At 39.9% G+C, this 27,624-nt stretch overlaps 2 protein-coding genes across 7 annotated transcripts in view; both read right to left on the reverse strand.

The window, feature by feature from the left end:
* CEP83 (centrosomal protein 83) overlaps window positions 1–27,624 on the reverse strand; it is a 193,935-nt gene that overhangs the window by 74,776 nt on the left and 91,535 nt on the right. The window contains exon 1 of one of the 3 annotated variants that reach the window (XM_051784042.1): window positions 7,282–7,288. The exons of the other annotated variants lie outside the window; for them this stretch is intronic. Within the exon in view, the coding sequence (XP_051640002.1) occupies window positions 7,282–7,287 (6 nt within the window). The 5' untranslated portion in view covers window position 7,288. Of the gene's footprint in view, window positions 1–7,281; window positions 7,289–27,624 lie in introns of those variants that run through there. 3 annotated transcript variants of the gene reach the window in all.
* The window catches only part of TMCC3 (transmembrane and coiled-coil domain family 3), a 159,059-nt gene that overhangs the window by 44,360 nt on the left and 87,075 nt on the right, over window positions 1–27,624 (reverse strand). The window contains exon 1 of one of the 4 annotated variants that reach the window (XM_051784069.1): window positions 4,451–4,660. The exons of the other annotated variants lie outside the window; for them this stretch is intronic. Coding sequence (XP_051640029.1) covers window positions 4,451–4,528 — 78 coding nt within the window. The 5' untranslated portion in view covers window positions 4,529–4,660. Of the gene's footprint in view, window positions 1–4,450; window positions 4,661–27,624 lie in introns of those variants that run through there. 4 annotated transcript variants of the gene reach the window in all.

The following is a 27,624-nucleotide window of genomic DNA, read 5'->3' on the forward strand; positions in this document are numbered from 1 at the left end:
AAGACAGAAGCAAAACAACTAAAATGGGACAATTTGCAGTGGCAATCTTTTTAGCCTGGACAGTACTAGATGTCAAATCCACCAAACTCCGAAGGGCTTACCCTCTAAGCAGACTTTGTGCCAGGTGGTGCCTAGTGAAAGCCTGACTTATGGAGATGACAATAAGCAAGCCAGGAATCTAGAGCTCTTGGCATCCCCCTGACATCACCACTGGCAACCCGACAGAAGGACGATTACATGTCCTTCAAAAAGGAAGCAAATCAGAAGGTTGGCGATTTTCCCCCAGTGGCTTTTTTTTCAATATACCTAACATTTAAAAGGGGATAACAGATGCCCCGGTCCTGCAGGCAATACCATCCACTTCAATGAGAACAGATCAACAGCACAGCAAAGGAACAGACACGTACAATCTTCAGAGATGTGCATTTTCCTTGTGGAGACCAAAAACTATTTATAAAACTTCCAAACTTAAAATCAGCTTAAACCTTAAAAAGAAGATGCATCTCCCCTTCTACTTATTGTTTAAAACTTCCTTCTTGGGTAAGGGAAAAGATGGATTGGGTGAAAACACAACCTTTATGGCTTAAAAGTCTACTGAAGAGGCTCACCTTGCAGGATCAGAAGAGCACAGCAATGCTATCCTAAGCTGCACAGCAACAACTTCCCCCTTTGTTTCATTTCACTAGAACAAATTACACCTAACAGGGACTTTTAGCTTTTAGGTGTATTTAATCCCAAAACTCAAAGTACACCAAAAAAAAAGCTACCAACTTTGGAAACTTCTGACAATTCCTTTCTGTCATTAGGGGAAAAAAAAAAGTAAGAAGTTACAGTTTTTTAAATAGTTCTAAAATGACAAAACAATCAAAACCATAGTTATTGTTTTAAATTAACAAACCAGGTTTTTCTTCACTTCAAACAAACTAATCAGGCTTTTTGGGTTCACATTATAATTATGGTTTCTCTCTCTTATTCCCAAAACCCCTGCATCATGCAGCCTACTCTTCGACAGGTTTCACACAGTTCTAAATACTGTGGATTTAAAATCAAAGATTGGAGGTCTTCACAAGATTCTGTCTCATCAAATTATTTTCATTGTATGTCAAAACCTGACGGAACCATGGGGATAAGTTTTCATAAGGTCTTTGAGCACAATACATTGGGAGGTTTGGTTGTAAGTCACAAGAGCCCAGAACAAGCATGTCTTCTACAGTGATCTTTGTTTCACATTTAAAAAAGCACTAGGAGATTAAATCTCCCTTTCTGCTAAAACTGTGGGTGGGGTGGCTTTTTGCTTAGGGTAGAGTGGTGGTTTTTTGTTGTTTGGTTTGTTTGCTTTGGTGGGGTATTCTGTTTGGGGGTTTTTGTTTGTTCCTTTTTAATCCTTTTAGGTTCCTTTATGTCATTTCCTCTAAACCTACTAAAGATTTTAAGAAATAAAGGGAATTCAAAGACAGATGATGAAAGTGATTAGAGGCTTAGAAAGACACACATATGAGGAGAGATTATTAAAAAGTCTGCCGCCCTTACTGACAAGATGAATTGGAGGGATCATAAGAGAGACATGGAAAATGAGAAGAGACATTCCACAGAATGTTTTTTCATCAGAAGAAAGCAAGTGGATTTCTGTATTTTTTTTAATGTATGTGTGATCATGTAAGAATTAAATCATCCACAAAACACTAATACTATTGCTAGTCTCACTAAGGCTGAAAGAACAAGAAGATTGAAATTAAGATTCTCTATTTGGTAATAAATAAACCACATCTGTTTCAGGTAATGTGGGGTTTTTTTGTTTTAAATAAAGGAAGGATTCTTATAAATTTAAATGTCTTCCATTAATAAATCGAGAGTTCTGAATAGGTTCCAGTGTGCAAGAAATTACTTAATTGTGACCTTCCTGCATCTCTCTCTAATGCATCTGGCACTTGTTAAAGTATGCTACTGCATAGACTTCTGATGGGATGTGGTAAAGGATCCCATGTGGTTTAGGTATACTAGAAAATGATTTTTCTCCTACATAGCTATACATATAAATTTATAATCCTGATAAAATGTGGAAGATTTTTGTTCGGTAATGGGTAAGAGATCAAGAGTGAAGAGCAATGTCCTGATCAGCAGGAAAAAAAAAAAAGAATTGTGTACACAGGTTTCTGAGGTCTAAATAGGATAACCTGGCGAGCACTCAGAGATGATAGCTTTAACAGAGCCTTGAAAGGCAGTCCTGACTTGAAAGAGAAGGGCTGGAGAAGTTCTTTAAAACCTGCCCACCTAAAAACTGGACTCAATAGCCTACGTCATACAGACTATGAGATCCAGCAACTACTTTGACACTTCTCTTTTCCCCAAACCCTACTTACTTTATGTCCTATCCTGCTGACCAAGCCAGCTCCAAGGCGTCCTTCACATAACAAGTCTCCCTAGTCTGTTCAGGTTCTCTGTGCATCCCAGCCACCAGCTCTGTATTGCTGTCTTCAGGCACTGTGTTGTTTTTCTCCATTATTGTTGGGAAATGGCAGCTATAACTCCAGCTGCTCTGATGATTTTTATTCTGTCTCTAAACAAAAAATAGCTTTTGCTTTCTTGTCTTTTTTCCTACATAATACCACCGGGTCTTGCTGCTCCAGGGCCTGACCATTTCCATCCCCCTGGTTAAAGCAGTAAGAGAAACATTGAAGTCATCCAGTCAGTTTACACAGGAAAATTTCCTATTTGTCTGGACTAAGGACAAATAGATTTAATGCAAGGCTCTGACAATCATCTGGAACATATAATCTGCTGCTACTACTTTAGCAATTGTATTACAGGTTTTGTGATATCTGACACAACTTGTCAAACTCTGGAGCATCACAATTACATACAACTCTAAACTTGTACAGAGTTATATTTCCAGTTCTCATGATCACAGGAAGGGAAGGAAAGGCTAATCCTGGTTAAAAGAAATCCTAAATCAGACAGAAGACCAATGCTTTTACAAAATTGTCTTAAACATCAGATTAAAAAAAAAAATTCAATACACAAGTACAATAATCAACATGGCATTATCCATGATGCTTTATGCTTTTAAGTAGATCAACTAGACTACAGAGTAGAGTTTAACTCTTAATATGCCAAATATTACGAAGACATGCAACTTTTCTCCATAGCCACAGTTTGCTAGGTAGCACACTATTCTTACAGCAAGATGAATGAAGGAAAAACTAATCAGTTCAACTTTCAAAGAGAAAACTAAAGGAAATGCATAACATTTTTAACTCCATTATGACTCATATGTGCATCCAGCTTGGACTGTGAAGAGCATTGTAGGCTCCAGAAGTAACTCTACAGAGTATAGGGCTACCTATTTTTAAAACATTTCATTATTCTGAAACAATCTGAAGTATGCCATCTCCTTTCCAGCACTGTCAATTAATGGGCTGGAGGGATGGAAAATACTGCTAATGTGCAGTACAGGAAAATAACCTCCCCTAAAAACCAAAAACCTTTTCCCCTCTCACCTCCCAAAAAAGATCTTCCTTTAACAAATAGCTGATCTTTACATTTCAAACCAGAAAGCTCATTTATTGCCAGATGCCAGATCTCAGCATAGATAAGAGAATGTCTTCCACTATCTCAAGTCTGCTACAGTAACCTCCTTTTTTTGTATCTTCCTGCAGTGGTTGGGAAGAAAGAGGCAGTTCTTGTACACCTGTTTGAGCTAAGCATTTAGGCAGGATTTTAAATCTGTGCATTAACTAGAAAGTCAAGTGCCTTCATCAACAAGACATTTACCACAAATGCCACTAAAGACATGAAAGCATCACAAGCTTTGCCCATACACGTTTATGTTTATATATACATACATCGTATGAACAAAACATCAAAATAATAAGACAAAGAAAGATGAACTTGCCAGCAGACTGTAAGAAGAACTATCCCATAAAGTCATACATCATGGATATACAGTATACTCTTACTTTGTCCCCAGCACACAAGTGCACCTTTTCTGTCAGTTTCCGTCCCTGCCACAGCCCTCTTCTAAATATTCATAAAGGGAATCGTAATCATTCTCTGCTGCCAGATACAATCACCTGCTCCACAGTTTATTAAACAAACCTTGAGAAACAAACCCCAAACTCCGGTATTCACCACTGTGATCTAGGCAGAGAGTCACCGCATTAAATCATCAGCGCTGTTGACTTTGGTAAGTTCTCTATTACTCGCGTCCAACTAGTTTCGACTGTCGATATATCTTAAACATTGGTTTCTATTATGTCAACAGCTGGTTTAATTTAATTTTCCTATACCAAAGAGTAGTCAGAGTAGGAATACGAAAGAAGCACATAGAAAAAAAACTTCCCTATGGATCGCTAACCTAGCAAAACGTGGACACCTCATTGGCGGCTGCCTCTCAGAGCTCGGCACCCACCGGGCACCCCGCCACTCTCGCCTCCCTCACTCACAGCCTTACCCTCGTCTTGCGGCGCCGGTGCCGCTCCGGGTCCGAGTAGGTCCTGTCCACGGCCAGCGCCGTGTCGCTGCCCGGCATGGTGCCCGTGCCCCTCGGCGGCGCCGCCGACAGCCCGGCACCGCGGTGTCCCGCCGAGGGCCGCCCAGCCTCCAGCCCCGCGCCCGCGGCACTGAGGGGCTCTCGGCCGCCGCCGCGGTGCGGGAGCGCCAGGCACGCCCCTCCGGCACGGCCCCTCCGGCACGGCCCCTCCCGCACCGCTCCCCAGCGGCACGCCCCGATTAACCCCTCGGCGCTCCCGCTCCCCCCGCAAGCGCGGAGCCGGGCGGCGCCGCGCTCTGGCGCCCACCGGGCGGGTCTTGAGGGGGCCGCGGCGGTGGTGTCCCTCTCCTTCGATAAAGGGAGGACGCCTGAAGGGAGAAGAGGGTGGGAGCGAGCTTTAGCCAGAGGGACTGGGCTATAAATCGCTTTGTTTGTTTAAATTTCAAGTCGTATCTGAGGGGACAGCAGAAGCTGTGGCACGATGATCTCCCAGAGGTATGGCTGGACGGAGGGGTGACAGTCCCGTTCCTCCTGCTGACAGCCGCCAATTTGGTTCAGCTCCAGCTCTTAGAGGGAGTTACCATCAAGCAACCATCTCAACCTCTGTTAAAACAAATCTAGACCCTGTGGCTACAGGGAAACCTCACAAAGCAGAGCAAATCCTAAAGGTTCAGAAGTCCAAAGCGGAAAGAAAGAAGAAGCCAGAAGTATTGGGTTGTCATTTTGGGGCAGACTCACTTGGAAGGTGGTAGCATAAAGCACCCTGGGCACTGCTGCTCGAAAGCCCTTGATACCTAGAGGTTTTCGCAATAAACATGTCGTAAAAATCCTACCAAACCAACTAAATAATCAGGGTTTGTATTTTCCAAAGTGGTCAGTGGAGCACAGCAACCAATTCAGTCCCCTTTTCTGCACATTACACAGGTGAGATAAATCCTTCTATGTCCTAGCACAAGTGAGCTTCAAACCATATTTGTGAACACTCAAGGAAAACTTGTTTTCCAGGGCATGCGTATGCCAAGGTACTTAAATTCCTAAGAGCTGAGGGGTGTTTCTGCCTGATTTTCACATTTATCTTCAGACTGCCGATGCTGAGGAATGCATTAAGTGACACTTAACACATTTCAACTTACTGAAAAGTGTAAGTAAAGTATTGTTTTATAATCACTCATTAAGTTGTACATGACATGTACTGTTTTCTTTTCTGGAATAAACAGAATACTTGAGTTGCCACCTTTAACTGTTACACAAAGTAAATCTGCAGTTCCTTCAGACCAACTCCTTTGCAATAGCAGCAGGACTTCACCTTTCAGGTACAGTTGTTATGATGCCCATGCATGAATCACACTGCTTTTCTTCTCTAGCTGGAGACAGCAACAGTCCCAAGGCATGAGCATGTATAAACATACATAAATCAACACAGCTAACTATTCTAGGAGGAGCTTGAAGCTTTAAAAAATATTTCCCTGCCACCGTTTGCATTTTTATTAGAATGACATGTTCTGAGGTAACAGTACTGTCAGAGGTTAATTATCTGACACAAGGGCCTCCTTGGTGTTTTCAAGTAATGAGGTCTTCATAAATGAAAGACCTGAAATTCTAAAATAAAAATAAATACTAGACCTCACCTTCTTGGCAGGTGTTTCTTCTTCAACTCTAACACCAGTTTTAACATAGTTGTCCCAAAGTAAGTAGTGAGTGGGTTTACTAAAGGAAGCACTATTTTCCTACTGTAGTATTCAAAGTAACCAAACTAACACAGAATATTGCACACAAGTGGTGACTTGCCCCCCTTCCTATACTTCTTATGGAGCTGAATGAGTTACCAAAAGTTTCTAAGGCTGCTGGAGGAAAAATGGAAATGGAAACTGTTTCTTCAGTCCTTCAGCTCAGACATGAACATTAATTCATGTGCCAGAGGGTGGGGAACTCTGAAGGTAAAGGTGAGTAAAAAATTAAATAGGCAAATTTTGTGGGGTTTGGGGTTTTCACTGAAGTAATAATTGTACATTTCCAAAGGGGATTGTGTAGTTTCCAGCACCTAGGATGAAACATCCTTATTTCCTCAGAAACTTTCAGGCCTTTTTTTTTAAGCCTTGCCAGGTGTAGTTGATCAAAGCATAGAGAGGGTAAGCAGTTGGAAAAGGGACACATAAAAGGCTTCAACTGCTTGGCATTTTAATAATATAAGGCTTATTATAAATCATACTTTATTCAAAAGTTTAAGAATTTTATTTAAATAATATCAACTTATTTAAATGATACCAGAAGATTAGCCATGGTGAAACTTCTCTTCAGGATAAAAAGAGGCAGGGATGTGCAAAATATATTTACAGGTAGTATTAACACAGTATATTCACAAAGAAAGCACTCTGTCCTAATGTAGCTTCTAAGAAGAGAGGATAATACAGTTAGTCTCATAAGACCCCAGTGCTGCATTAGTCACACCTTTCAACCAAACCTGTGCTTCCATTTGCTTGAGCACTGCTCTCAGCGGTGCATTCCAGCAACAACAGCTCCCGTGTCCTGCACCAGCAGCGAAAGCCCTGGCACTGGGTGGTTCCTGGAGGAGCTGTGACCACAGGAAAACAGGCTGGTGAACCAGGAACAAGTGCTGCACACAGCAGCAAGTTGTGGTGGAGGAGAAATAGCTGCTTGGGTAGAGGCACCTGTCCCACAGGTCAAGAGAGCCCTTCCACACAAGCTGAATTAGGAGCCATTGGCATTTTGACAGTCTCTGCAAGTGCCTTATCTCAATAAATGGTTCTTTTCATATGCTGGCATTAAATGATCTGCATCTTCAGAATGTAAGTTTATGTCAAACTGTGGTGCAATGCAATTCTCTGGCCAAAGGCCCCCTTTATCTTTCCTTCTCACACATGTGCCACTAGGGCCTTCCTGGTCTGAAGCAGGAGCAGAAAAATTCTTATTCTATGGCATAATTGCAGAATACATTTCACTTGGCTTGACTGAGCAAAGACCAATCACCCTCTTCTTGCACACACAGCTGATTTACACAGCTCTCCTTCTCCACCCCAAAAGAGTCATGATGCCCAGAACATGGCAGAACACTGCACAGCACAGTCCTATTGACAGCTTCACTGAGTACTTTTCTCACTGTTATTTTCCAAAGCTCACAGAGTTTAAATAAATGTTCTTCCCACACACTGCACCTGCTCTCAACAGAACCTTTAGCCCACTAAAGCAAATCCTTCCAGATATTGTCAGGAACATGAGGCTGGAGTCACACACACTGACACAGATAGAAGTGGTAGCCCATATATTAATTCTCTCACCCTTTGTTCTTCTCACAAAGTATTTTAAAAATTAATTTCTAAGGTTTAAATTAATGATAAAAGTGTTAAATCATTCCAGCCATCCATTCTGCCAATTTTAAAGTTCAAATACCTCAAAATCCCTTACTGAGTGCCCAGTTGTAAGTGCTCATCCTTTTCCAGTCCTTTCCTTCACTTCAGCATGCCGCCATGACCCACAATGCTTAACTCTTTGTATTTCCATTATTTTGCCTGCCTTTTCTAAGTGAGCTTTTAAAAAGGAATGCTAATTAGGAACAGAAGGTGTGGTTAAATTTAAGATCACTGTACAAGGGCATACACCACTGCACTTGGCTTTCAGAGGGACAGATCTCAATATTGCATTTGCCTGTATTGTCCTGCTCTGGGAAAATCAAATCTCTGGAGGTGCAGCAGAGGCCTGACAGTTGGAGCCTGAGCTTTCTGATTCCTGTCTCACTCTTCCCTGCAGGAGCTACATCTTTGCCATCTATTTCTTGCTCCATGATCATGTGTCATGCTTGCACAGAAGACACTGCACTCCTACCTGCAAGCCATAAATTATCCATACTGACTTATGCATAGGCCATGGAGGGAGAAGAAGCACCAGTGGCACCAGTGAGATTACCCAGTAAAACCCAACTCCCCACACAATGTAATCCCATAGTTGATGTTGTAAACACACACACTGGGAAGTATCCCCTCCCCCCCCCAAAAAAAAACGGGGAAACCTTTATAGAGATGGAAGACATAGAAACGCTATCATTAGGAGGATGGCTCAAGGTTTGGCCCTGCTCCCTTTCCAGTTTTATCATGAATACGGATCTTGGCAATTTACTGTACTTCTTTGGATTTCTACTACCTTATCTGTAAAAGGAGAAGCACAGAGTGTCTTTTTCCTGTGGAGAACCTTGAGCTCTTCTGGAATTAAAAGTGTTATTATTAAATATTGTGCTCTGATGTTTGTTGGAAGAAATTAAACACATGATGTCAAGAGTATATTGGCAAAGGTACAATCAGGAAGAAGGCGAAGGTCCCTCTTTCCACAATGGTAGCATCTGTACTCTAAACAGGAAACTGGGACTTCTTTTGAGAGACTTTTTAACTTGCCTCCAAATCTTTTTCCAAAAACCTGTAGCAACCAGCCTCCAGGGAAAGGGTCTATGTGAAAAGAGACTGCTAATGTCATTTCTAAGTCTGACAGCAACTGGGATAGTGCTGAGTAACATCGGTCTTGCAGTTATCCCTGAGTGTGCTGTCATGGTTTTCAGTTCATCTGCCAAAGCGTGAGCCTTTCACACCCACAGGAAAGGAGATACTCCGCTTGTCTGTACACAGCACAGACTACCAAGCCATCACACTGAGACTTACAGATTGCATTGCCAAGCTGTGATGTGCATTCAGAAGATGTTGATAAACATTCAGATATAAAGCTAAAAGTTTAAGTCAACCCCTTTCCTCCCCTGTCCACTCTTGATTAAGAAATATTTCATGTGCTTTCAGAATAGAATAGCTCAGGATACTCTGTGAGAATGCATTTTCTACAGAGTAAAACTGAAAAATGAAGACTTGTCATTGTGTATTAGTGAGATGCATTGATAGGGGGTAAAGTATAGAGAAGCAAGTGAAAATTTCCAGGTAAGAGTAACAGAAGTTGTCCTTCTTCCTCCCTTCCCCTGCCTACTATACTGTGTCTGTTGCTGTGTGATGAGAGGCTGTTTCAAGCTCTTTCCTCATTCTCATACAGATTAGTAAAATTCTGCTACATAATTCCTTACTGCTGCAGCTGAGTGACAGTGATAGTGTAAACAGTACCTACAGGATGGTGGCAGTGTTTTGCATTTCAAATGCTGTGAATAAGAGCCACCTTTGTAGCAGACTTGAATGCCAGCTGTTCTGTGTACTGGGGAATTTGCCTAGAGCCCAGCTATTTACATTAAAGATAGGCCATGTTGCAGGAGTAAGTACATAATTCTCCCTCTAGCAAGTGAATGGTTGCTGCTCATCAGCTTACAAATTTTCTTCTGCCTCATGGTATGAGATTTGGGGTCTTCTGAGAAGGAGTGTATGCAGCCTGTCTGTCCCAAATCAGCCACTTTGACGTTGTCACGATGCATGCAGGACCAACAGCTGCAGCCTGTTGGCACATGAATGTGTACCCCATTCCAAAACACAAATATGAACTTGTATCCCAAACATTTGAACTGCAGCCAGAAGACAACCAGCCTGGATCTCCTACTACTGCATATTCTGGTGGTTACCTCAGTGCAACATTTTATCCCACATTAAAACAAGCACAGTAGACATAGCTCATGAGAATAAGAGTTGCTCTTGGTATGTGCCATCCTAACCAACCCTCAGAGCAGTGCACACAGTCCCCTTGAGGTGGCATGTAGCTGGGTAGCTGACACCTGAGCTCCTAAAGGCTCTGTAAGTCAATACAGAGCTTTCACCCTACTGCTCTATGGCCATAGCTGCACTGATATCCTGGCTCAGTTTTTGGCTCACGGTTGCACATAGAGATTGCAGATTTTGCTGGATAAGAACCTGTCTTTTTTTTTTTTTTATTTGTGAAGTACATTATGTGGTGGTGTCTCCGTATAAGTTATGTCAAACTAAATGTGTGACATCAATTATTTCCATATGAAAAGACAATGTCAAATGCAGGATTAGGACTTGTTAGCCAGTCAACCAGAAAACACATATGGGTTATGAGAGGACAGAAAAATTGATGATTATACAAGTAAGCCTATACCTCTTCCTGGTGAGTATTGTTACAACAGCCCTTCGGGGTTTACTACAGTGACTCTACCTACAGAGATGCAAGTTACAGGGACATGGAGCTCAAATTCCCTCACCACTTCTAAAGCTGATCACCTACAACTCATCTAACTGTAGTTCTGTTAAATCTAATTCAACGCCATACGAAAGCTTTCCTCTAAAACCAGGTGAACCAGCTTCAAAATAGGGGAGTGCTGGGTTAACTGGGAATTAATAAAACCCATTGTATAAACATGGTTAAGAGCCTATTTAAGATGAACGTAATAAAAACAAAATGCTCCTTCCAGTTTACTTCTCAATCCGTCAGACCTAAATAGATGACATTCAATTCAGTTTTGGGTGACAGAGACTTGAAAGATTAACTTCAACTAAGCAGAAAAGCCCAAATGCCAGTATGTTTAATTGGCATAAATTTTCCAAGTGCCTGATTTTAACAACAAATATTTTAAAGGCAACAAATTATAAACAAAAAACCACAGCACAGCATAGATATTCGTATTATGCTAAGTACATGTGTATCAACCATTATTTTATAAGTATTCAGCAACACACTCCCTTTCCTATCAAGAAGTTATTACTATGTATTACCATATAATTTTACAGGACAGTTTTCAATGAATAAAGTATTTGCTGTATTTACTTCTTTTTTTTTTCTTATTACTAACAGGTATTACATTCGTTTTACTTTCATATTATAATGCTTTTTATGGCAAAAATACAGGCCCATTGATTAAAGTTTTGCCAATTGCTTCAATATGCAAGGCCTTTATATTATATTTCTGGATATTCCACAGCAAATTCACTCACTACTACTGTTCCAAAAACAGGAGCAGAGCTTCATAACCTCCTGCATGCTAATATTAATTCTTGACAATATTAAACTGCAGCACCTATATGCATATGTTCCCACACTGGACTATTTGATTATGAATATTGGAATCATGATTTAGACTGAATTGAGACATGAAACCAGTTGACCATAGAGGCAAGCCACAACATATAACATGATCACTATTTTTAACTATCCTGGTCTTGTCAGATGCTTCAGAACAGTCTATAGGAGATTTAAGCTGGAAAAAAAAAAAAAGTGAATTTTTAAAAATACTCATAATCATTCCTTGGTGTTTTTAAAATCATGATTTCATAAGGTATTATTAGTTACAAAAATTGGGAGATATTTTTTGACAGATTGAAGTCTTCTGCTTCATTCTTCTACAACCAGTGAATTATATGAGATATCATACAGATATTATATGAGAAATCATTCTTATCCCTGGGACCTGAGTTTAGAGGGATATATAAGCAGCAGCTTATTTTGCAATATTTTTGGAAATGGTATCAACACAGTAGAGTCCTAGCATTTCAGGGAAGTTTCCCCAGAACTTACATTAATGGAAAATGTTAGAGCATGAGATCACTAGAAAACGGAACGGCGAATACACAGCATTTGTCAATAAAAATTCCTGTTCTGCTATATAGCAATATAATTTTCTGGAACAAAATTAATACCTCTTTCCCCAGAATAATTGCAACCGATCTTTTCTTACTAAAATTATATCCACATAGGGTAGGATTTATTTTTCTTTAACTTCTTTGCCAATACAGCTATGTTGATGAAGCATTTATACATAAAGCAATCCCAAGGCAACAGAAACAAAGGGAACCTCAGTGTCCAGAGATGCCTGGCAGGACGGCAAAAGACACCCTGCAGCAGACAGACTGCCCTGGGTCTGGAAGAAACTGCAAGACCTCCGCCCTTTCAGTGCCCACTGAGGTACTCATCACCAGCTAGCCGCAAGTGTCAGTGAAAAATGAAGCTGCCCCTCTTCCCTCTTCATGCCTAAACCTCCCCCAGTTTTAGCAGTAGGATTTGGAGGGTCAGCCTCTGCTGAAGCTATGAGCAGCTCCCCACTTCTTTTTTGTAACCACCTCAGGCCAACAGAGTTACAGATGTCATATTTTTCAAGCCCAGAATACAGGCATGATTTTATCAACAAGAATCTCACAGACAACTGCTTACAAATCAAAAGAGAGGAAAAAAATGGTATAATTATAGGCTTACCAGTGAAACTGTTCTTTTACAACCCTTAAATTCGTGTTTATATGTGTATCTCAGACACATACACAGCCTTATAAACAATTTTATTTAAAGTATAAGGGGAGAAATTTAATGTTCCAGTTAGTCTATTCTAATAAAGATTAATTCTTACATGTAAGTTTTGAAACACTGGTAATTAGGAGTCTAAGTAGAAAGCACTGGAGCAGTATACAAACTAATAGCAACATAAAAACCAGAATAGCAACATGGTATATCTCCTAACTAATTAAGACTTTTAGGGCCCAGGCACACAAAAGCTTTGTTACATAGTAACAAAGCTGCGGAGAAGTGGTACTACATAAATCAAGATAAAGCCTTCAGGAAGAAGTGGTATCCCAAAGACTCCGGATCTGATGGGTCCTTCCTTTCAATTCACTGACGCTCACCAATTTCAATGATTTTCAGCATTTCAAACACACAGGTCTGATACAATTACAAAATAACTGAGCATATTCTTCATTTGCACTCACCAAAATCTTGCATTTCTTTCAATGAAAGGTTGTCTTTTTTCTTAACAATGCATTTTCTCACATTTTCTGTCTTTTAAGACATCATATCATAAACCTTTCACAGTTTGAAAACTTCACAGGAAAATGTTATTAAAAATTATTTTTTATTTCTGCCACAAGTTTTCACAAAAATAACTTACCATTTTCCAGCAGTTCTGTTTTGTGACGCTGAAACCGTAGGCATGGTTTGAGGATTTGCTTGAGCTGAAAGGCACAGTTCTGCCTTGGCTGGTGAGTGAAGTTCTGCTGGTTACATACCTGTAGCTCTGCTGGAGCTGCAGAGCGAGTACCAGCACGCAGCTGCAAAAGGCCACTCTCTATAAATGCCTGTTCCGTAAATGAAGGACGATCCCAGCTACAGGTGGGGCCTCCCCAGTACAGCCACCAGCTGACATCAGTGTTCTTGAATTTATGGTCATGGGAAAGTATCCGAAACTCCAGGGCCATAAAAAGAAACGGCCGGTTGCTGGTACCGCCCTGGAAGCAACCCATGCAAGCTGCCCACAGGCAGTGACAGAGGCAGAGGAGTATTTGGACTACGGACTTAAGCTGCAATGAAAACCACTGACTGCCTGGATGACACAGCTTCAGAGTCAGTATGTAGAACTGATGCCTGGCAGCCTGTTATGCTATATGTGTATGTATTATCAGAGCAGAGAGATGCACCTTTAACGCCCGTGTTTGGTCTAGTATTTTATCCTCGAGGATGGCTTTTAATTTAGACACAACAATGGTGAGCTGCTCTGAGAGCTGATCCAGGTGAGAGCTATTTCTGACAAAACAAAAGAAATTATTACATTGCAAAAATACACAGGTCTGAGTTTTATTAGCTCCCTCATCTGCTACTTGCACATCTACTCAAGCTGTGGTGTTGACTCAGGAAAGTGGGCAAGGAATCACGCCTGAGGGCAGAAGGTAGAACCTAGTAGAAGTCAGAAGTAAGGACTAAAGTTGATTATGCAATCACATTCTTAGTTGCTAAAGGTTTAATTGTGTCATAACACGTAGGGTATTTTTGTATTCAAAGACTCTTAAGGTCAATATTGTGTATTTTTACAAGTTATCGTTGCAAAAGACATGGAGTGAGGATACAGTCAAATGTTAGGATATCCATTACTTATGAAAATTTGTAAAAGCATAGGCACTCCAAAATGAACTATTAAACCTTTAAAATGAACTCTTTTCCTCGTTTTTCTAACAGAACTTCAATAACAGCATGAATTAGTTAGGCTTTAGAAAAATAGCAAACAGCTTCATCCAAGCAAAAACCTAGCAGGAAGCTTTAGAGTGAATCTCCTGGTGAAGCTGAGATCAGCAGTTATATCTGAATATCATACTAACAGCTGCTGAAATCATGATGAAGGAAAGACGAAAACTATCAGGTCTTTTAGAAGGACCAAGAATGCAAATATGGCATTAGAACATCTGTGGAGATAAAACATTGTAAACAACTATCTGATTTGCTAGAAAAGAGAAAAAAACTTTTTATATAACTAAAGTAAGTGACTCAGCAGAAATATGCTCGTCTTCTCCAAGAATGAGTCATCTCCAGAGGATGCTTCACTAAATCTGTATAAACTTTCCCCTTGCTACCGATAACGAAATTTTCTTCGGTTATCTGGACTTCATATGTCAGTCCCCAAAACTATAAAGAATTTATTTTTCTAAGGCATCCAATAGTAAGAAATGAGGGCACATCTAACACAACTCAGCTTTACTGATGGAGAAAAGAAGTAGATAAGCCCAAGTAAATCAGCAGGGAATTGCTGCATTCCTTGGTAGTGAAAGGAGACAGGTAGTAGAACAAACATTTAAAAGTTAAACAAATAAGCATTTAAATAGCTTAAAGTGAATTGTCTTCCTAAGATGAGAATAAAAACAAACAAATATTCAGTAACTCTCAGCATGACATCCTCAGCCACCTATCAAAATCATGCTGCAGTTTCAAACCAGAAGAAATTAACTGACCCAAAATCAGCAGGTTTTTCCCCCAGAAGGTGTTTCGGGTTTTTTTAGGGATAACTTTTTATTTCCTCTTTGCATGTACAGAGCTAAACTCCCTGCAGCCTGCTTGCATTGTGACAAACCTCTTTTTGAGTTGATTCCCCCAGAACTTCTTGAGATAACCCTCTTGTTTCCTTTTGAAACTTCTAGACCTACACACAAATAAATGTGTGTTGGCAAACACATGCATGTGAGCATTTCCCACTCCCCTAGTTTTCCAATATTCCTCAGCAGTTGTGAATGACACTTCCAGCAAACGAACCCTTCATGCCTATTTTCAACATCCTTATACTGCCCTATAATGTCAGACAGAAGAATAACACTAGACTTTGAGGTTAAAAATATACTGCTCAAGCTACCTTTTTTTGTTCATTAGGTATTCTACAGACTATGCATATGTGTAAACACACATTTTTAATTTATGCCTCCCCAGTGCTTACAGAATTTTATAGGCAGAGTGAGTAGTTTACATGTGGCACTCCACGGTGTGCAGGAGGAACAACCACATCATGGAGCCCTGACTTCAGTCTGCCAAAAGCCTGAGCAGTTGTCAGCTCGGCATTGTGTTGGATGGACAGCAAACAGTAAAACAGAGCACTGGGAAGAAAGTCTCATTGAGAAAGGATGTACCAATCTTGGCACATTTTTACCCCAAAAACTAAAAAGTAAGTGGCCTTGTTCTGCTTGTTACAGGTTGATTGGAGGGGTTTCTGAACTGATTTTTAGTAATCAACTCTTGCAAAAGACTTTTAAAATGTCATGAAATTGTGACAAACCTTTTGATTTTTGGGAACACTACCAATTTTCAAAAGCTAAGGACCCTTCCAAATCACTTCTGTTACAGCTGATTGATTTTAGTTCAATAAATTGCAGACAGACATTAAAGTAGGGAAAAAACAGTCCAGTAATTGGAATGAGCAAGTGCTTCTCATGTTCTGCAGAACCCTTCAAATAAGATACAGCACCAGTGTCTGTAGTTTACTACAGACCTCCTAGAGATGTGCATTAAAATCTTGGGTTTAGCCACTAGTAAATTTGAAATTCTTTTCACCACAAATTCTGTGGCACCTGGATACTTTTGAATGTTAGATATGGAGCTCTCAGTCACATTTACTTGAGGGTATCAAGCTAGAATTTATATACATAAATTATATATATATACATAAATACACAAATACATATATAGATACATAAATATACATATATAAAATGATGAATATGTAATAGCATCACTTTTTGAATCAGAGGTATGAGAAGCTGCATGAAGACTTGCAGCTTCAATACTTAGCAAATGCACTATTTTCATATTAGTAGGTGGGCTACAAGCTAGCAGGAGTGCTTCCACCAGAACAGTGTCTCAGGAGGAGGGAAGAAATACATAATTTGTTCTAGCTGTCTTTTCCTAATTCTATTTACTAGGATGTAATTGCATAAGTGCAGAAAAGCTACCTAAGAGTCATATCCATGATGACAGTTTGGTCCCCGTAAGAAATCTCAGAAATATGTCTCTACATTTCTGTATGTCTGTTATATATCTCTGATTCAAATCTAACAAGAGTAATTAAACTGATTTTGATCATCAAGGATTTAATCAGCATATAGTGCTGCTGCTTTGACAAATGGGGATTCCTACACGATACATCACAATTTGGTTAACCTCGTAGATCATGCTGTCAGGACTGGTCAGCAACAGTCTCTGAAGCAGCTATGGCAGAATTTACCATGTAGCTGAGATACCTGCTGCAATGGATACTCAGGACTAATTTTTTGGACTTTGAATTTTACATAGTTTTGCAAAGATACCAATGTATTTATGTAAGTACTTAAATCACAGAACAGGTAAGATTGGAAGGGACCACTGGAGGTCATCTGGTTCATTCTCCCTACTCAAGCAGGGTCCCCTAGAGCACATTATTCATGACTGAATAATGAAGCAACTTCTGAATGTCTCCAGAGAAGGAGACTCCACAGCCTCTATGGGCAGCCTGTTCTAGTGCTCAGTTACACGAGTGAAGTTCTTTCCCATGTTCAGACGAAACTTCCTGCGCACCAGTTTCTGCCTCTTGTCCTACTGCTTGGCACCACCAAGAAGAGTCTGGCTCCATCCTCTTGACACTCAGATATCCATACTTTGAAGAATATGCTGACCTTCTCAGATCATGTGGCACCTGAGATGGAACATGGAAACTATTTTTGAGATTTTAGAAATGCACACATACAGGTCATTGACTTAATTTATGGCCAATGGCTCTTCAGTAAGGTTATTCCAAAGGCACACTGACATTTTACTAAATTATCCATCACTCAGGGCTATAGAACATGCATCCTTTGTTAAAACTTAACTTTTCCAGCATAATCTACTTGGTCTTTTCACTTCATTTTTAATATGTCTTTCTTTAAGAGAGATCTGGAGAGTATCAAGGTGAGGCACTAAAAAAAACAACAGAAAAAACCCCAACAGAGTGAACTTTCAGACATGGCCCCAGTACTAATACTGATAAACAGGGAGTTTGAAAGGCCTCCCTCCCTCCCTTTTATTAACATTCAGCCTTGATCTTTCTGCACCCTTGGATTTTGTGGTTTACTTGCAAGATTTGATACATACAGGGATCTTTCAAATATCAGTGTGAAGGAGATTTTTTGTTATGTATATATTCTTTATATCAGTTGTGCTTCAGTATAACATAAACAAATATAGCCAAGTGATACCATTAAGCAAATCAGAGATGATACTGTTCCCAGAGCAGAAACTCTTGAGCTCTGTGTAGGGCTCCATACCACCATCACAGGTATTGTCATCTGCTTTTGCACTGTCAGCACAGAATGAATTTCACTCCTCAGACAATTTCCAACTTATCTCATTTCTGTCAGCTTCTCTAAAAGATGGAAGACAGTGGATGGATGCCTTAGACAGCTGAATTTGAAATAAATTGCAAGGAAGATAGATGTTGTTAACTGAGTCTCTTCTGCTGAAGGCTGATGCCTCAGCTGTGTACTGATGGAAATTCTTGTCAGCACAGATGATTTGTTTGGACCATGCTGTCATTTAAATAATATAATAATAACAAAAATTGAGTTATTTTGTGGCAGCAGCCAGTTTTCAAGGGAAGTTAAAAGCATGTGGGCATTGAGAAAGTTATAACTGATACTAAACATGGCAACAAAACTCAACAATCTGCTGTGTAGGTTATACTGCAAGACACAGAGAAGCTTGCCCGAAACAATCCACCCCAGCTGTTGGCAGGCTGTAATGCAGTAGGTGCTGTGTTTTAAATTTGCTATGAGGTAAAAAGACTCAATGCGAACAATCTGTTTATATTTGTCAAAGTTTATCTCTCAGTGTATATCAATCAGCTTAAAAAATTAAAAACTAGTGTGCGGTGTACATGCTTTAGCTGCAGCACTGGTAAAATACCCAGTGCTTTCTTGTCCCAAGTAGAGGACAGCAAGTACTTTCTTTGAGTCCAACATTGTTTCATTTGCTCTGGAGTTACACATCTTATCCTTCCTCCAGCAAGAGCAGAGGAGGAGGAGGCTGAGGTGGCAGATGTCACCTACCGTATCCTCAAGGAGCTGACCGGCAGGTGCACGTCCTGCTTTGTCCACTCATGGAGTGGGTGAAAACTGTGCTAAGAGATATTGTTGCCTCCACTGTTAAAATCTGCCTTTGGACTTATTTCCTAATGCATGTTACCCTGAATAAATGCCAAGCAAGGAGTGCTTTACACCAGTTCATCTCAGGGGGAAAAGAGGTGCATCATCTTTAGCTCCGCCTCACTGTGGCTATCTTTTTCAAACATTTTCACGTTACACAGCTTGTACAGGACCCCAGGGACTGTCATAGAAAGCTACTGGGGCGCATACAATTTTGTAGCCCTTCTCCAGGTGCACTTTGACAAAACGGACATAGGGATGGGGACAGGGGAACCAGCTCAGCAGTTGAGGCTTCCTTGGAGGCCTTTACACAAGAAGCAGAGACAAAGCCTATGTAAGAACCTAAGAGACAAAATAGGGGAGCGTGTGGTACTTGGCATCTGCTGTTGTGTAGGGTGGAACAAGAATGGAAAAAGGTACCTAAAACACATTGGCAAAACTTTCCTGCTTCTTGGGGAGCCTCCCGAAACAGCTGCTACCTTTGTCTTCATCTACGCTTCCCAACAATTAAAATAAAATGCATAGCAACAGGAAAGGAAATCTTCAGTAACCTTTCAAATCCCCAGCAGCAGGAGTATGCACAAACACTGTATCATGCCTTAAAATTTTTATGCAACTTGAAATGTCTGTGTAGCCTTCAGCAGGTCATTTACCTCACAAAAATCTCAAATCCTTTTAAAGGTGAAGACATTAATGAGACTGTAAACCAGAAAACCATTCTATTGATTTTTGTTTCCCTTATCTGCCATTGCTGCAAACATGTTTCTCATTCAAAAGACTTATTTTTAACCCATGTCTCACACCATTATCTGGACATATGGGGAGGAGAAAGTGATAGGACAAGGAATAGCACAGGAGAGGCAGCACCACCATGGGAAGAGCAAGAGAGGAGACAGGGAAAACTCAAGTAGTGGCTCTGTACTTGTATTTCTCAGAGCAAAAGGCACACTGTTTTTTTAGTACATCATCATCCTTGTTTTGAGTTCCCCAGGGAAGACATTAACTGCTGAGAGGAGCCAGTGAGACATGGCAGCACCACCTGGCACATACAGCATGGAGCGTACAGCAACACCAAGCATGACTTTCCACTGACTTGCAAAGTCCCCAGCCTCAGTGGGGGTGGCAGCGGGATGCACAAGTCCCACACCAGCCAATATAGGTTATAGGGTCCATTAGCTGTCTACCACCATACTGGGAGGAAGTGTCAGATAAGGAGATGGTAACTAAATGGTCGTGTCAGAGACTAGTTAGCTCTGCCACTCTGAGGCCCAGGGGACTGCTATCCCTTCGATCAGCTGTAATATAATCCCCTGATCCTTCCCTTTGATAACCTGGAGCATGGCAAAAGACGGATGCTCATTACAGAGAAAGCTGGAGGCAATACCTCCTGGTGTGCTTCTCCTCAGCCCTGGGCCCATCACAGCCCAGGACGGACCATCTCTCTGAGAGTTGCTGCAAGACAGGACAATGAGTCGGAATGTGGCAGCATAGCAAACACAGAAGTCTGTAACTTGCTGGAAGATGTTTTGATATCCCCTATGAACCCTGTAGCTCATGTGTAAGATCAGCCTATGTTGTAAAACTGAGAAGGTACAATGTATTTTTAGAACATTACTGCTGGTCTGTAAACCATTTATCTATATTTCCTAGCACAATTCTCATGGGTTGGGTGACAACCAGGTTCCTCAGCAGCTGAATAACCAGTGTAATCAAGTCAAGATTTTAAATTTGCTCGTGATCTTTTTAAGTTATCATATTAAAAAACCCACAAAGACATAGCACAGATCTGAAGCATGCACATACACACAAAAAGTCAGCCTCAACTTCTACATAATCCAGTAATTCCTTGCCCAGCATTTATACAAGGACAGCAAAGGCAGTATTTCTAAGCCTCTCCCTTTTTTATGATCATTACACAACAAGGTAATTAAGGTCAGCTGAAGTCACAGCTCTATAACTGAGTTCCCAGCCCTGACAACAGAAACTGGTGTCTGATCTTTGTTCACAGAAAGCCTTTTAACCTCCTTTCCACCCACCACTACCGTTATAAAATTCCTCTTATGTGTATTGGCTGCTCGTTGTTCTTAACCTTTGGAGGCTGTAACATGGTTCCTTCACAAGGCTGAACTCTTAAGTCCAATGAAAAAGAAGGCCTGTGGTACAAGGTAGCTCAAATAATTTAGGATCAAAAACAAAACAGAAGACTACACACACCTACACACAGTTGCAAGATTCATTTTAGCTAGATTTTTCCTGATATGACTGCTGAATTCCACTACCATAAAAGCTTTCTTAAAGGCCTGGACTACTTGAAGCTGCAGAGCAAGAAGAATTGGAAAAAGAGGGATAAAATATGTAAAGGAAAACAACATGTTAACCATATAGGACAACAAGTCTAGTCAGGTATAGTGAATCACAGAGAGAGAAACCACAGCTGTGATTGAAATGGACTTTCCTTTACAAGCACCTGGGTAACAATACCAACAGACGTGGAATTTTGGGGGTCGGTTATCAGGATGAGTAATGCAAAGTAGGTCACAGAGTCCCCACCTCACCTGCTGCTCCCAGAGTCACAACAGGCTTACTCTCTTTCACTTTGATTTCACATGTTAGTTTGGCACTTGCAACCGTTTCATTATTTCAAATAATTCCCTCACATTTTACATGGAGTTATTTTTTTCAACTGTTCATTTTAGTCAGTGGATTCAGGTGCCCAACAAATGGTCCCTGGATTTATATTGATAAGCAGAGGAGCCTTAACTAAAATGCCAGTTAAAATGGTAGCGCAATTACAGGGACAATTTTCTCTGAGCAATGGGCATTTACAGCCAAAGGTAATGATTACATTTCTGCAAAAACATTCTTTATTTTGAACTACTGCTAATCAGTAAAGTAGTTGGAATGCACAAATTAGACCCCCCAGAAAATAATATTCTGGACAAATAGTTATTCTAGTGGCAACTAGAATTTTGAATGGATGTAACTCTTCCCCATTTTGCGGAATTTAATGGGCCATAAGTAGAACTTAGGTTCTTCTATTCAATTAGCATTGTCTCATCTAAGGTAAACTATTTGTGTTAAAGAAAAATCTTACTTAATTTTCAGTGGGCCAATAACCTACAAACCAATGATGATGCAGAAATAAAACTGATATAGACTGCAAATTAAAAACTGTTTATTACTTTGTGCAGTTGTTTGCAATAATTCTGTAATCCTAGCTGGTCCTTATCTACTGTGGTGAGAAATCCGTGCATTATAGTGCAAGGACTAAATGAAACAGCAACTTCTGACACTTCAACTGGGTTCCTACTCAAGAAGTGCATTGCAAAAGGCATTGTACAGCCCAGTGAATGCCATGTAAACAGCTGACATGCTGCTCCAAATCCAGTAGACATGGACCCAGATGCACCTCCCAGGGTATTTTATAGCAATCCTGGATTTCAGCAGCCCACATGTAAGATGCCTGAGGTCTGTCCTTACCATAGCTGAAAATCAGAGTGCATCAGCCCACCAACTGCTAACCCCAGCAGAGTATCCTGTGCTGCTGCTCATGCTCATGCTTTTATTTTGGGTACATACCACCTTATATCCTTCCATTTCATTGAAAAAGTTCTGTAATCTGTGACTATATTATTACAGCTTCTTGCACTGCACATCAGCATAATGCTAATGATAAAATGTCACACCTGTCTCAATGCTGTCATTAAAAATCCTTGTCAGCACTCACTGGTTTAAAATAAATAAATAAAGAGTTACATAGATAAACACTGAAACAAAATTTCAAAAGCCATCCACAAATTTACCTAAGGCAGTCAGTGCAGGTAGAGCAGAAAATCTGGCACTCAGATTTGCAGTCAAACATTAGGGACCACGCTTCCCCAGCCTTCAGCATCAGTAAAGCAGTTCATTGAATCAGAATTGCAGAAAGCTAACTTGAAAACTAACTTGACAGTAAAACACCCATTAAAAACCCCAAATGGCATGTGGTTACAGCTTCAGTACTATTGCCACCTACAGGTATTCTTCTTGTCCTCATCACAGAAAGGTAAAAGATTAAAAAAAAAAAAAAAAGTGAAATGTTGTCCTGGCACTATACTCTGATAAATTCAGTCATTACCATGTAATTCACTGAAGATAACATCAGCTCTCTCGGTACAAGCTACAACTGAACATCTACTGTAAGATTCAGTAAGCTGCTACTTACTTGAATGCAGAAAAATGTTAATAAATTCAGTAGCAGAAAAGCTAAAAATACAAATTCTGCTTAGTTAGAGGAAACAAAAAGACTTGCCCTATATGATCAGATACTATCTTAGTAGTTAGATATTTTCCACAAAAAGTAAAAACAGTAGAGGACATGCTCAATGGTACACCCCAGGCAAGGAAGCCTGGCATTTTTCAGGTTCTTCTGGGGCAGCCAAAACCCTGTAGCCAAAGCTAGCTCAAGTCTCTGCTGAATGGCAAATTAGAGGTTTCAGTGAGCCCATGGTGCAGCTGAGAACACAAAGTGCACAGCAAGGATGCGGTTGTCTGTCTTTGCGGCCCCTTGTCTGAGATGGGGAGCAACTGCCTTCGTCTTTTTAAGGTGCAGTACAAAGTGACTTCTGAGCAATCCCTCTAGATTTTATCCTCATTTGGAAACATACTTTTTTTTTTAAGGGTAATTTAATCATAGGTTTTAGTGGTGACTACAATACTCGTTGCTCAGACTGGTCATCGCCTATGAAAAAGTCAATCACAAATTTTTCCAGATAAAGTACTTAAGCTTATTAGAATCCCTATTTTAGTTACTAGCACTACAATTTCCAGATAAATATCCACAAAAAATAAAAGAAGCTGTGAGTGTTTTTTTGAGAAAAACTGAATAAAAAAAATTATTAGCAAAATAGTCAGAATAATGTAAATAAACTGCTTTTGGCTCATTGTAGTCTTACCAAGCACAGTACTGAATAGCACTGAAATCACTAAGACACCAGGGCATATAAGAATGGATGTAGTACACAAAATATTGGAAAACTAAATAATATAATGGTCTTAATTTAAAAAAAGTAACCTGAAAACAAGGATCCGGTTTTAATAGTGTTTCTTAGTTTAACAGAGGTGGATGGGTGGAAGTACTGACAGAAAGATGAGTCTGGAAAGGTAAATAATCACCATAGCCACAGCTTTATTGTCACCATTGCTTCTCTATACTATATTAATAGTCTATATATTCACAACAGTACTGCCAGAGCTAAATCATTGTGACTAATAATTCAGCTACAACTGAGGCTTGTAATTATTTCAGAATCAGAAAGCCATAATATACCTACTACAAAAACAATTATTTAGTATATGCATGCATACAGAATACAAATGATATTGATATATCTTAGTCTTTCATTTCAATCCAAATGTGGATACTTCTTTTGGCATGGCTTTTGTCATGTGCATAAAAAATTACAAGTTCATAAATGAAACACAACCACCACTTAAACACAATTTACCAGATAAACCCAACTCGATGTGAAGCTCCATGCAATAAGGTACAAAATAGGTATAAATTACTACCCAGAACATTACCAAGATCCTACCTATTCAGGAGAAGGAGGTTTACACTATATAAAGGGAAATTACAGAAATTTCTTGCTAGAAATACCTTTTTTTCAATATTCTATTTCTAAGGTAAACAGCCAAGTTTGAATTTTACCAGACTCAGGACCCTTTACTAGATTTCAAAGGGATAGTGAAAAAACTATTTTCCTCATTTTCTCACACTTTCATTCGACAACATTTTCTGCACAATTGAGTTCTAGCTGTGTCTCCTCTTTGTATACGGTCTTTTCACAGAAAAACAAAGAACAGGTTGTTTTTCAACAGCTGAGCTAGGGAGAAAGAAAATCAACAGGAAAACATTACATATGCAAGCATCATCCTTGAAGCAATTACCTCTCTTTTTGTAATTAACTATATTTAACCTGATGATATCTAATTAATCAGAGATTTCCACTGAGTGGTCAGGAAATGTCTCAGAACACAAAACATACAGCATTTTAACAGACATAAGCAGCATGAAAAGCATCCATCTAAAATCAGAAGATGCTCACAAACCACTGTAAATCTCACAGCTGGGATAGCACACCAGCTAAAGTGGGCCAGCATTACAGCCAAAACAGCTATTGGCCCTTTTATCCCTAGAAAATAACACTCACTTGAGAGATGACAGTACATCTTTCTAATTCTTTCTTAAACTGAAAGAGGATAGGTTTAGATAAGATATTAGGAAGAAATTCTTTACTGTAAGGGTGGTAAGGCACTGGAACAGGTTGTCCAGAGAGGTTGTGGACTCCTCATCCCTGGAAGTGTTCAAGACCATCCTGGACGGGGCTCTGAGAAACCTGATCTAGCAGAAGATGTCCTTGCCAATGGCAGGGGAGTGGGAACTAGATAGATTATTTTTAAGGTCCCTTCCAACCCAAATGATTCTATGATCTTTCTGAACTGGTATGAAGGCACTGACCAAGAAACTGTGTGTTAGAAGAACCACAGCTTGCATCCTCCGCACCATATGAGAGGGGCCATGCAACGACAGGAGTGAGGGATGGGGAGAACGAGGCTGGGAGCCAAGGGCCATCCTGACAATGCCACCAGTTGGAAGGTCTGAGGAGACAGCACGGAGAGCCAGAAAAGACACCGTGTTTCAAAAACAAGTGGAAAAGGCCTCTTAATGTGCCCTCTTAGAGGCTAAGCAAGAAGCTGGGACTTGTATCCAAGGAGCTTTAAGGTTCACCCCTATAGGATCTGACAAATATTACTTTTGGCTTTGATATTAATACATATAAGAGAAACAACCAATGTAGCTTCACATGCTGAATAATCCAAGCAAATAAACCCACATTGTTCAAGCGGTAATGTCTCCAATGGTGTTTAGAGGCTTATACTAGTACAGTGAATTTTGGCTCTCATACTTAAGAGATTTTGGCATTTTATCCTAAGGGAAAGAATGAGAATTTTTTAACAAAGAACTAATATGTTCTTAAACACACTAGGAAAAGTCTAAGTTCACTAAACTAATCAAGAGTTTTGCCTTTGATTTAAATTACACTTCCATTCATCTTCCCTGGTACTGTAATAGGGATGTTTCTTATATTTTATGCAGATAAAATCTGACCAATGTGGCCTGTGTTGACATGAAAGGAAAGTAGAAATGCTGTAAAATTTTGGTAAAATATAACACAGTTTCACTTCCATGTTTGTCCAAAAATGTAAAGCATTTAACCTTTAAAATAAACCCCTTTTGATTATAAATGTGAAGCAGAAACAGTACATTCACTCTGAGCATGCACATTTTTTGACATAACATTTTTTACAGATAGCGTTTGAGTTGTACCATTTTTTTAAAGGATTTGTTGTACCATTTGTTTTAGGTACAACACTGCAAAGTCTAAGTGATTCAGGAACTTCTATCCTACCATCAAAGTAACTTGAGCATTTTTAAGAATTTAGCCCTTAAATGCTTAAGTACAAAACTATCTCAGAGTTGATTTGTTTAATTCATTGGGAATTAAAACTCTGACTCATTAGTAGATACAGATGAGCTTAAGAAAGCTTAAAATAATTTTCTGTTCCAACAATCTGACCATTTTAGATGTCAGTCTCCCTCTTTACAGGACTGGGTCAGCTCCTAATGAAGAAGATGCTATATCACTCTGGCATAATAACGTAAACTGGCATCAGTTCTGGTCTTTTCCAGTGCATCCAGCTATGATTTAAGCAGCTGCAACTGCTTTAGTCAAGCAATCCTAGCAGCAGGGGCAGAAATCTTCGAAGAACACAGTGAAAGGCTTAGGGCCAGAATTGCTACAGCAGACTTAGCAGCTACACCACAAGCTGTCCCTATTTGTGAGCCAACATTTTTGAGCACTCAAATAGAAACCTGAGTTCAATTGCAATTAACAGATTCTCTATGCCTTTTTTTAAAGAAGAGAATTAAGAACAGCTGAAATAAAGTTATCTGTATCTTGCTGGCAAACGCAGACATGACCTGTACTTTTAATTCACTGCTGTTTGTTTTACAGCAGGTCATTATTCTCATTAATTGCTAAGCTGCTGGCAGATTCCTTGATGTCTTGGATGAAAGATCAATCTGGATTTAATAAAGTCATCAAGAGGAAAGAGGTTATAATTCTTTAGCTTAAAAGTCTGCCAAATTAACAGCATTGTGCAGATTCGCATCATGATAGGCAGTAGCTTACTGATACAACAGTCCATTCTTTAATCAGGGTGACATAATACAGCTATTGTCTGGCATGACATATAATTACATCATATGTGCATGGTCAAAATTAACCGTAAATCCAACACAGTGTCCTTTCCTGATTCCTCCTGCTCAGAAGTTCAAGCTGGGCAAGGTAGGCAGGAAGGGATGAGAGGATTTACACAGATATGTTTTCATGTGTGGACAAAGAAATTCTTTTATTGGATTTAAGTGTACATCTAGCAGCACTAACCACCAGCTTTCCAGTCAGCATCATTCAGAACTACTAAGAAGTTTGACTAGCATCAGATCTGAACATACAGGTTTTTAACCATGTGTTTACCAATAACTGTGAAGTTTTCTTTCCTTTCCCTCTCGCTGTCTGACACACATGCACCATTCCTGCTTTCACATTAATACAAACTTCACACTGCTAAATAAATTACTCATTTAGCTTCAGGCACATCCGATTGATTCCTTTTTATTTTCCTGGCCCAAACCCAATTCAGATTGCACAGCAAATGTGCTCCTTTCTATAGCTCAAAGCACAAGAGTTCACT

Source organism: Manacus candei, unplaced genomic scaffold (assembly GCF_025592945.1).
Source record: "Manacus candei isolate 608988 ecotype Guabito, Panama unplaced genomic scaffold, ASM2559294v1 h1tg000018l, whole genome shotgun sequence".
Lineage (NCBI taxonomy): Eukaryota > Metazoa > Chordata > Aves > Passeriformes > Pipridae > Manacus > Manacus candei.